Source organism: Mytilus edulis, chromosome 4, assembly GCF_963676685.1.
Source record: "Mytilus edulis chromosome 4, xbMytEdul2.2, whole genome shotgun sequence".
NCBI lineage: Eukaryota > Metazoa > Mollusca > Bivalvia > Mytilida > Mytilidae > Mytilus > Mytilus edulis.
Genome location: NC_092347.1, coordinates 5056112 through 5068602, shown reverse-complemented (window position 1 = coordinate 5068602; position 12491 = coordinate 5056112). Strand labels below are relative to the sequence as shown.

The window sequence follows — 12491 nt, the reverse complement described above, 5'->3', positions numbered from 1 at the left end:
GATGATGACTTTATTGCTAAAAGCGTAGTAAGATCTCGGTATGAACGTGGTATGATATAAGAATGGTCGTGGTATAATCGAAGTGGGATCTTTGAAGATGCGTAATGAGGACGTAGTAGCAATGTGAAAAAAATGAAAATTTACATTTTTCTTCCGCTCATACCGCGACCTCAGCACGACTTGAATTCATTTTAGATCACAGTGAGCGTGGTGCGACCGTGGTCTAGTATGACTGGAGCTTTATGACAATTGTTAATCATTTGTTTGATGTGTTTGGTATTTTGATATTGCCATTGATTTAGGGACTTTCCGTTTTGAACTTTTCTCGGAGTTCGGTATTTTGATAATTTTACATTTAAACCTAATTCTTTATAGTCCAAAACTTAAACTTCAAATGATGATATGAAATGTCTCTATAAATAATCCTCATTGTTTGTCGATCGCAGGCAATGATGCCAGGTTTGTTCTACTGATTCATATCGTGTATTCATGTTTTATTCGATAATCATTCAGACACATACTTTTCTGTTATAATATTAATGAATAGATTTTAAAATATTATCATTGGTGAAGCAATTTTATTTAATATGTGTATGACAAATTGTCTACACACATTGCAGTCATAATGCCTGTACACAGGTTACTATTGATTTCTAATAAATACATCAGAATCTGTACATTTGATCCGCCTTATCTTTACTTTAAAGAGTGTCACTCTGGTATCTTTTGCCCATCTTCAATAATACATGAAATCGATATCAGAATACTAGTACGGCACCATTAAGAAACACACACGGTCCAGATATCCTGGGTTGGTATACGTACACCTAATGGTAAGGTTAAATTTGTTTTCCGTCTTAATTATTCCCGTATATATCAACATAGGATAAGGTGATCATTAAGTGTTTAAAGACGCTTAACTGGTCAATACAGGTCTTTTTAACTTTAGGTAATCAACAGTACCCTTTATTACACATGAAGCATGGAAACTGATCTATCTGAATATAAAAAAACCTACCTTTGTTATACTACAACGTATGAGGAAGATACAAAATGATATTACGCACTACCAAAATTGTAATTGACTCTTATATTATATCAATACATTGCGCCATATTGAATTTAACTGGAAGTAGGGTTTTCAAAGACATGTTATCGATATAATGTATCCAAAAGTAGCAGAGAACAAAAATTTTAATCGAATATAAGGATAGTAGCATGATTATAACACCTTTTCACACACCATCCCTCGATATTGGGCTGATTTAAGTATAATGTCCGCCAAACTGGATTTTACCAGAATTGGTGGATTTTTTTCCAGATTGCCTCCCTATCTGAAATCAAAGAGTAATGCTAAAGGAAGCTTGATGCCAAATTTCATGCTTGTACCAGGATGTGCACAATTCTTCTGAAATATGCTTGTAACCGCTGCACTATTATTTATATGTAACCTCAATAGATCTCTCAATTCAATAATCATTGTTACTTTTTCATACCGTGAAATGTGAGTCCCGAATGTGAATTTTTGAAATCGAAACACGTTTTTCATGACATTTCATAGACAGGGCTACATGTATTACCGATATGAATATTACAGACATAAAAAAAATCGCAATGAAAAGCAACAAAAAAACTTAAGCAAGATCAACTGTTACTCATTTTAAACAAAACTAGGGGTGGAAGATGGCGTTTTCACTCTTTTATTGGTAAGTGTATTGATTTATCTACGTATTTCATATATCTATATGGAGGAACGATATGTCAGTCCTTTGAATAATCAACCCAGCCGATACCGAGTTTCAATTAAAAGTCAGGTATTGTTTACTCTTTATTTTTAAGTAAACTGCAGTTCAATAAAATATCTTACTTATTTTATCAAAAAATGGGAACGGGAAATGTGTCAAAGAGACAACACTGCAAGAAAACCCGCACCAGGGGGCACACTTCCCTTTGCCTCTTAACAATAATGTGTACTAGTCAAGTGAAAATGGACGGATCTGCATACCCTTCCGGAGCACATAAAATCACCCTCAGTTTTCAGTGGGATTCTTGTTGCTTAGTCTTTAGTTTTAAATGTTGTGTCTTTTTGTGAGATTAATTTTATCCGTAAATAAGCACACTCCTAAAATTCTTTCGTGATGCGGATCCTCGTGGTAAAAAAAACCACCTTTTAAACACAATGAGTTCTTCTAAAATATAACACTTTGAACACATTTAATATCTCAATAGTTTTTCCACATTTATTCTATATTTATCTACTTTCGCAATCAACACAAATGGTTAAGCTCAGTCACTTGTTTATAATATAGATATATTTGAGATATATGTCAAATATCACTGCACAGAGATTTTTTGTTTACACACAACTTTTGAGTGCCTGATTTTGAGGCGCATTATGGATATTGACCCTAACTGTGACGTTATGTTTATTAATGACTACAATAAAAGTACATTATATGAGATAAATTTGATAATTCAAAATGTATTACAATGAAGTATATCAGCGTTTTGATTCGCACTGTACTGGAAATCGATTTTGACTTCCGAAGGTTCGTTTCTTGTGTAAAATTTAAAATACAATAGTGTGCTTTCTCCGTGCAAGTTCTTGAATTTCTTACATCGTTATATACCTTTCATTCTGTCAAATGACCAAATGTTCATGAATCTCAATTCTTAAAGAAAAATAATTTCATTTCCCAGACACACACAAAAAACCAATTGATACCTACCGTCGGTCTTGTATAATGTACGACATGAAAAAACATGAAAAGATAAGTTAATAACGAATAACTAAAGCTTTGTTCTCGAGCGTAATTGACGAAGGCTAGTCAGGTAGCACACTAAAATTGAAATCAAAACATTTTGAATTTTGATATCAAAACACTGTCTGGTCACCTACATGTTATAAAATCAACGCATGCGGAATAGGATGACATATTCAAATAATTCGGTCGAAATTAAAAATATTGAAAATACAGTCTTGTCTTATATTTTCTTTGAACTATTTGTTAAATATCTAAGGTGATGTACTGGTAGAATGGGATCATGGATTAGCATGTTTTTATGACTATGATGACGAGCCGGAGGAACAGCATATAGTAAAAGTTAACGAAGTTAGAATGCTGGTCGGTGAACCGATAGCAGTTGGATGTAGGGTTGTCAGAGGTATTTAAAATACTGATATATCATTAACATTAAGATTCGCAAGTAATTTTGTATTTATTAACATTTAATATAATAAGATAATAACAAGATCAAAATTGATATGTTTCAAAATATATAACTCGTGAAACTATCCATCCATAATAGAAAAGAAGATGATCGTCTAAATTAAATAGAAATTTCTTATATGTAACAACTAATAATTGGGTTTACTCATAGGCCAGGATTGGAAGTATGCAGATACTGATGGAGGCAGAGGAACGTATGGAACAGTATTGGATATACTAGAAGAAGGAAAAGTAGTGGTGAGATTTGTCTATAAGAAACTTCTATTAATGAACATCAAAGTATCATGTTAACAAGAATAAATTTCACAACTGAGGACAATTAAACTATCCCCAAGCAGACGAAGTTACATTTTAAAACTGCTACAAAATATAGAAAAGAACTATGCGTATTTATACATTGATTTTTTTACATATGATATGATGTTTTAAGAACTTTTTGCTGAAAATTCTAAACGAAAAGTCCTTCGGCAAATTGCATATTCTACAGCTGAAACACATCAAAGTAATGAATAACAACTGACTTCATGCTTTTATTATACTGAAAATGTTGGATGTAAGCCTGTTTTTTTTGTGCTACATACACCTTTCATTTGTATGAAAAAAAGTTCGAATATATTGGCAACTATGTGTGAAATGGTAAAAATATTAAAATGGCAGTCAACATTGTGTTATAATCTTCATCACTATCAAAACACACAAATATGACAATAAAGAAAAACAAAAAGGCAAATAGACAAAGCACAGTAGTAAAATCGAAAGCCAAGAATATAAAAGTTAACAAAGCACATTACGTAATGACAGGATGAATTAGTACCGAGCTACGTCATATGGATACTACCAGCAATAGACTAACAGCTAAGAAATACTTTACAAAGATAAACAAAATAATACTATTACACGTTATTAAGATGATAAACAACGTAAGTACCTAGAATATATACTTCGTGTACTATTTTTGAAATTGAAACGGAATATTTTTCAACAAGGTGTTGGTATCTTCTGCTGAACTTTCTTTTTAAAAGCTTTTATATTGCTATTAAAGTGCGGGAAATTGATAATTTCAAAATAATAATCGTCTGGTTTGTCATAGATTGTATGACTGCTACACAAAAATGATGAAAATGATTGACTTCACTATGTATTTATTTGTCATTATTTTATTCGTTGAATTTATTACCATGAAATTATCTAGTGGTTCAAGAGTTTGAATTGAAACTAGTTTGTTGGTTTTGGAGTCATGCGTTTTAGAAATAATAAAAGAAAAATTATGTTTTAGGTGAGATGGGACAACAAAAATGTAGGCATATACAAAATGGGATATGAGGGACTTTTTGAGATAAAGTTAAGGTAAGTTTTAAGTGTAATTCATTTTTGCAATGAATTATATAGAGGTACGTGAACTTACATTAAAATATATTTCATTTAATATCTAAGCGACCAAATTTTTTATCAAAAATAAAGGCAACAGAAGTATACCGCTGTTCGTTTCATTTACCAATGCATCTATTTAGTTTCAAAGAGTTGCTATTCGGTAGAATATCAAAAAAGAAAAAGACAAAAAAAAAACATTACCAAAGGAATAGATAGATAAGCAGTTGTCTTAAATCAAAAACACTATACTATATCAATACATTCTCGGATGACATTAGATGCAATAATAAAAAGCATTAACGTTAACAACACTTATGTAATGATATATCCGATGAAACATTAGGTGTTTTCATACAATAAATTACTGTCAGTCCATAATGGAGTTTGAATTGATTTGTAACCATTTCGTAACCCATTGTTACAGTGATACGCTTACAACTATTCTGGTCTTATACATACTTGTCTTTCAAATATATGTTCTCGAGAGTTCCTGGCGAAGTCAAATCAAGAAAAGCGCTTCTGACGCAATAAAGTTATACTTTATGTTTCATTTTTTTATTGAAGTAATAGCAATGCCTTACAGAACGAGGAAACACAGAAGTATAACAAGACCCAACAAAGGTTGAAGAAAAGAGAAATCATGAAACATCACAATGATTCAAATACAATCAAATCAAATGATTGTGATACAGATGATTACCTTATACCTATATATTCAGATGTAGCAGGTAAGACGATTTCATGTAGTGATAATTAATTACCTTAAAAAGTCAAAACACTACAGTTTACAAATTTTAATTCTCGTGAAAACACACATGTGTACGTATTGCGCAAATCTTGCCAAAATGTCTGTAATCGTTAAGAATGTACTATAAATACATCAACTAAAAAGTAAAATCACAAAAATACTGAACACGAATTTAAATACTGTTTATAATAATGTATTCCTATTTTCCGTTTTTTTTAAGTTGTAGAAAATTGCTTGTAATTTGTCATGTAATTCTATGGTTTTGAAAAAAGAAAAGAAAAAAAAAAGCACTGCTCATATGTTTTTGTTTAGTCAACTGCGAGTGGGGATTTTGATCGAAAATATTGAAAGAAGCTTAACGATGTATATCATTTTTATGCTTCTTCAAATAAAATGATATCAATGGTAAAAATATGCTTCCATTGCAAAAAAGGACTTTTCATGTTAGATATCGCATAGTCTATAAATAACATTTTGTTAGAAGAAGTGACATAAAAATAATAAACGATAATGAAACACAGCTTAAGCAATGATTCAACATTTTGATTTGATTTTCTGTGTTTTAACGCCACCTTCAAGCACCGCTTTTGGGCTATTCGTGGCGGCCAGTTTTTATAGGTTGAGGAAGCTGGTGTTCAAGTTCAAAACTACCAGCCTTCGATAGGAAAACTGACAATTATATCCAATGAATGAGAGGGATTTGTGTTACTTGCAAATTTTTTTTATACCCCTCCTTCAAAATGTATTTGTAAAAAGATTTCAAGACCCCTTAACATAAAAATGTCTATATTTTGAGTTAGAGCTTATGAAATTTTCTATAATTTTGATATAATTTGTCCCAAAAGTTGTACAACACACTGTAAATATTTTATTGATAAAGCGCAGGTTGGATTTTTTTAATTTTCATTTATTTTCTTAAAGAAATGCACTACTAAATAATTGTGGTCTCGGACCATTTATATAATCCCTTCATGTGTATTATCTTTATTTCAACAGTCAGTGCTATTTGGGAATACAAGAGAGTTTCACAATGGACAAAATATCCTTCCGGAATAAATGTAAAGATTGAAAAAGCCTATCAAAGGAAGAAATCAGGAAAAATCATTATCGAGATGGATCACACAACGTACGTATTAGTGATTACTTTGGTAAATGTGAGCATTAATATAAAACCAGACAAATGAAGGAAATGAACACTTAGATATAAAATATGATAAAGAACAGTATCAAATTACAATATGGACGAAAATTATAGATATCGAATTGTCTTCCTAATTGAATTCTACAATTTGAGCCTAGGATCATTACTGTTACCTGTATCAATATTTGTTAATATAATGATGTCATTTTGTTTTGAAGTTTATATATCACTTATTTATTTATTTATTTATTTCATGATAGAATTGTCGAATATAATAAACAAAAGTGTGTGATATGATAACGAAATTCTACTTTATAACAGATATTTAATACATTTTTCGAGAATGATACAAGAAAATGTTAAAAATAAAACAGAACTGGCTGTTAGGAGGAAAGGTAAGTTATATATCTGATTATAAAATCCTAGACTTCTTTATGCCATCTTGCTGCATGCTTTTCGAATTAATACCAAAAAGCGTTTAATTGTCAGCAATTGTGGACCTTTTAATTATAAATTCCAACAATTATAACAAATGTCTATCATCTATTCACAATAAGTATGTTGTTGTTACTGAGAACAAAGCTTCAAATAATAGTGTTGACTTTTATAAACCGTTGTACACAGTGTTTTTAAAATGCCTTAAGTGACTGTAACTCCTACAGAGCATAGCTTTCGCGTTAATTAATATAATATATCTGCTTTACGACATATGTATCTTCAAAAACAATTTAGCACGCATGAATACAAAAAATGAAGAAATACAATGATGGCATTAAAATAGCACAATCAAATAAAAGAAAAACCCCTACGTGGAATTCGAATAAAAAAATGACATACCACAGCAACTTCCAATACAAAGATAACTTAAGCTTAAAAACTGTACCTAGCAAACACCAGCGGTGATTATGGTTCGCCAGAAAGGTAAGTGGTTGTCACTCCATTTCGGACATGTTTGCTTTACTCATTGTAACTATGAACACAATAAAAAACATAACAATTTAGGTGTAGAGGAGAACCAGTTAATAAAACACTAAGCGACGTATGGACTTTATTTGAGCTTTACGAATTTCATCCAAGCAATAAATACCACGCATAATTTAATAAGATGAATAAATAAACTCAGCATGGATACCAGGATGGAAACTTTATATTTACGCCAGACGCGCGTTTTGTCTACAATATACTCATCAGTTACGCTCGAATCAAAAAGGCCAAATAAAGTACAAAGTTGAAGAGCATTGACGACCAAAAATTCCTCACAGTTTTGCCAAATAAAGCTAAGGTAATACATTCCTGAGATAGAAAAGCCTTAATATTTCAAGTATTCAAAGTTTTGTTAACAGTTAATTTATAATTATGAATTCGAACATATCAACGATAACTCAAGTCAACACAGAAGTGCTGACTACTGGGCTGGTGATACCCTCGGGGAATTAAATCTCCACCAGCATTGGAATCGACCCCGTGGTTGTAAATAAACTCATCATAGATACCAGGATTGAAATTTTATATTTACGAAATTATGTATTAAAAGCATCGTCTTAATTTTATTTGCCATAACCTTATTATGTAGCATTTTGATGGATTCTAATATCGATACCACAAAACCGTTTTCTTTTGTGCCTAATGGAAAATTTCTTACAAACAAGAAATGATATTTAACAAATGAAAATGTTGAACTTATCAATTCAATTTTACAATTAGTAGATATAGTGTAATGTTAACCGTTATCGTTAAATTATTATGTGTTCGATAGTATCTCCTAATTTGTGTGGTTTTACTTTCAGATTGATACTTGGTACTACCCTGAAAATGAACTATATTTCTGTATATGTACATGATGTATGCTTCAAGTAAACATTCAAGTACAGCAGATAAAAACAAACTTTAAATTGACTAATGTAATTAAGATTTAAACAAATTATTCATGTGAATGCATTGGTTTGAAAGGGAGTGCTAACAAAGTTTTATTACTGCAAACTTCATTGTGAATACTTATTGTTTTATATTTTTCTGTGTGGCTTTTGTCATCATACATGTATTATGCCAGAATAATAATATTTCAGTGTAATATTTAATTTATTTATTATTTTAGACCCGTTAATTTGTGGCGGACGACCTATATAAAACAGCTTTTCCATCCGAAAATATAATATGGAAGCTAGTTCATATAAAGTATGCTTCAGTCAAAAACAAAATTTAACATTTTCTCAACAGGTAGTTAATCCAATGATATTTAAGTTGGAACAACACCCACTTAAATGTGAAAATAAGAAGATGCAATATGATTGGCCAGGTTAAAAGCAAGAGTCAATATGTAAACAAAGAAAACCCGATGTTGGCATCTATTCAGGAAAACACTAAAACAGGATATATATCAGTTAACAATTTCTAAATTATTGACCTTTTCGACTTCTGATAATTTCGCAATGTAGCAGAGTACAATACTTACTTTCATTATTGGTTATATGAATATACATATTTCAATTATTAATTAATCGTGTTCTTTTTAGCTCACCGGGGCCCAAAGGGTCCCAAGTGAGCTTATGCCATCACATGTGGCGTCCGTCGTCGTCTGTCGCCTGTCGTCGTTAACTGTTAAAAAAATCTTCTTCTCTGAAATTGCTTGGCCAAATACCTTCAAACTTTAACTAAATGTTCCTAAGGGTATCTAGTTAATGAATGTATCCGAAGTTTTGATCTATAAACAAACTTGGCCGCCATGGTTAAAATAAAGCATAGGGGTGAAACGAGTTTTTGGCTTATATTAGCTCAAAAACTAAATCTTTTAGAGCAAATCTGACATGCGGTAGCTGCCACTAAATTGAAAATTTTAAGGAAATTTTGCAGATTTTTTGTTATTATCTTGAATATTATTATAGATAGATATAAACTGTAAACAGCAATATTGTTCAGCAAAGTAAGATCTACGAAAAATGAATTTGACCAAAATTGTCACTTGACCCCTTTAGGAGGAATTGCTTTTCAAGGACAATTTTACACAAGCTGTTTAGTGTTTTTTAACTTTAAAAGTCTTCTCAAATGAATCTAGTATAACTTGTGTATTTCATTTCCTTGTACGTCGAGAAATGAATACACTATGGCTAAAATGGAACATATGGGTAAAAAGCAAAAATAATCATTGATGAAAGATGTAAGCAAAACAAATAATAGGTGAGCGATTCAGGCTCTTGCGAGCCTCTTGTTTTAAATGCAATTAAGAAATATAAAAAAAAGGAAAAGTATCCTTTAGCGGCATTTAACTTCTAATCGAAGAAAAGCATTAAATACAATGATCATTATAAAAGCAGCAAAGGGACAAGTATAATGCAATATCAGTATCAAAAATCAAATGATATTAATTGAATTTTGAGTAAACAAATCATGAATCTTAAGAGTGGAGGACAGATTCGTGGTAATGCCATTTGAACATAATCCTAGTTAAAGTAATCTATGACCTACTAATTATAAAAATGATAATGCGAACATGGCGTTAATTGTACAATTAGGAATCCCGACTGTTTCAAAAGTTTCCTTTTTACAAGACTTACAAATTATTATACATCAACTTATTATAGACATTGATTTATTAATTTTCATACACATCTTAACACCTTAAAAATTACATTTTAAATGTATATCAAGAAAATAAATCTACAACTTTGCACTATATACTGATATAGGAAGTACATCACTAATGCATGGTCCCATTGCCTTCCTATGTTAAATTACTCAATTTCAAGTTTAAAGTAAGTGACAAGCATTGCATGTCAAAGCAACACTGTACGGTGTCTTGGAATTATCTTCAAAGGAATAATAGAAAGAATTGGTTGCCGGAACTTCGGATGTACTAAAAACAGAAACATCAGACCTGACTAACAGGGAAAATGAACCCTCTTTTCAGCAGCACCTGCATACGGGTTATATATCTCCCAATTGATACGATATTCCAGTGCTTGCATTTCTTATCATGATTTTCTTGATAGAGGGTTGGTGCTCACAAGGAAGCTATAAAACCAAGAGTTCCAAATGGTGAAGTTGAAATCATCCCTTCGTCAATTTTACGGACTCCATCACAAGTTGGTTGACCGTTATGGAATAACCGTTTCACAAATGATATCGGATATGTTCCTTACGCCATAACTACAATCCCCTTCCCTTTTATGAATGTGACCTACAGAATACGACTGTTTACCGAATTTGTTATAACATAAGCAACACGACGGGTGCCACATGTGCAGCAGGATCTGCTTACCGTTCCGGAGAATCTGAGATCACCCCTAGTTTTTGATGGGGTTCGTGTTGCTTATATTTTAGTTTTCTATGTTGTGTCATGTGTTCTATTGTTTGTCTGATTGTCTTCTTTCTTGTTAGCCAGGCGTTGTCAGTTTATTTTTCAATTAATTAGTTTGACTGTCCCTTTAGTATCTTTCGTCCCTCTTTTAAAAACATTGATGCAGCTTTAAATAATCAAAATTATAATTTAAAAGGGTTCTACAATGATCAGCAGTCTTGCAGCTTTTATTACAGACCAGAAAAAACTTAAATATTAAACATGTTTTAAAGTAACACTCATGCGATGGAACTGTTTTGTGTTAAATATGTACTACTTTCTGGTATGTCATTTGTGGTCGGGCCAGCATTAGTGGTAACACCAATATTTTGTATTTGATAATGACGATTAAACAATGAACATGATTGGAAGATTGATGATTATAACGTCCAGTGTCTAATTGCTCATGAATGTTCAGGGTGAAAACGCTATTAAACGCTGAAACAAGGATTATATAGGTGAGCCTAACACGGGTGTACAGACACAATACAACAAGTCAACAATGTGCATTACTACATGGAGGCGAGAAATATCAACAAGTTATTAAACGAACACATGTTTTGCTTAGGAAGTTTTGAAGAGTGACCTCTTTCCCCTGGTATTATTTTGTTTTCATTTCTCGTATGTCTCAAAATTTATATATCGCACGTATATTCAATGTTCAACACTTGTCGTTGCATGCTGTGTAGGGCTCCTTAATAGACAACATTGAGGTGAAGCACCATCGAAGTTCCATAACGCGTCGAGTAAGATTAAATAAATATTTAAATAGGAGGATCATGAAAACGAGTCGTACGTCTGATTTGTCAAGCATAGGGACCTTTCGTCACCGTATAAACTTGTTTAGCATTAAATGACGAGTTGGTTTTTTAACAAATTTACCATTTATAATTTATATCAAAACAAAGGCAACAGTAGTATACCGCTGTCCGAAACTCATAAATCGATACAAAAAACAAATCCGGGTTACAAACTAAAACTGAGGGAATCGCATTTAATATAATAGGAGAACAACGACACAACAGAAACACAACATTGATATGTAACACACATAGAAACGAACTAAGCATTATACAAAATATCAGATGAGAATGACAAATATAACATCAAAACTAAATACATGAATTTGGGATAGAAAAGTACCGTGACACGTCTTATAGCAATGCGAATTCACATGGTTTTGTGGCATGCCAAACCTCCCGATTTAATGGCAATGTTAAATATAACATGAAATGACAACATAACATTACAGGACTACAAAAGAGATTAAAACTAGTAAGCTGGGGAAATATTCGTGCCATAGATGCTATGGATGTTATAGAGGTGTATGGTTTTTTTAAACAATAAAATTAGTCTTCAATACCATTTCTAAACATATTAATTAATAAAATAAATATAAGTAGACATCACTGATTGTAGTCAAGTTAAATAATATTTAAATGTCATAGTCATAATATATCAGGAAAACAATTCAGATTCTCGAAAGTATTGTTTGTCCTAACCAAAATTAAGTGGAATAACATTGCATCTAATGAAATATCCATCATGTTTAATTTGCTGGTTTCTTATAAGCATTAAGTATATTTGCAGTAAACTTGGTTTATATCATTAGTTGAACAATACTTGTCATATTCTATAGCTATGGCCAAGTACTGACTAACCTATACG

At 31.6% G+C, this 12491-nt stretch overlaps 2 protein-coding genes across 5 annotated transcripts in view; both read left to right on the top strand.

The window, feature by feature from the left end:
* LOC139518786 (uncharacterized) overlaps positions 1-8553 on the top strand; it is a 30630-nt gene extending 22077 nt beyond the window's left edge. The window contains exons 15-21 of the mRNA XM_071310342.1: positions 3022-3165; positions 3382-3467; positions 4507-4577; positions 5166-5329; positions 6346-6475; positions 6812-6885; positions 8278-8553. Of these exons, the coding sequence (XP_071166443.1) occupies positions 3022-3165; positions 3382-3467; positions 4507-4577; positions 5166-5329; positions 6346-6475; positions 6812-6885; positions 8278-8282 (674 nt within the window). The 3' untranslated portion in view covers positions 8283-8553. The remainder of the gene's footprint in view (positions 1-3021; positions 3166-3381; positions 3468-4506; positions 4578-5165; positions 5330-6345; positions 6476-6811; positions 6886-8277) is intronic.
* LOC139518784 (uncharacterized) overlaps positions 1-12491 on the top strand; it is a 310064-nt gene that overhangs the window by 139925 nt on the left and 157648 nt on the right. The window lies entirely within an intron of this gene.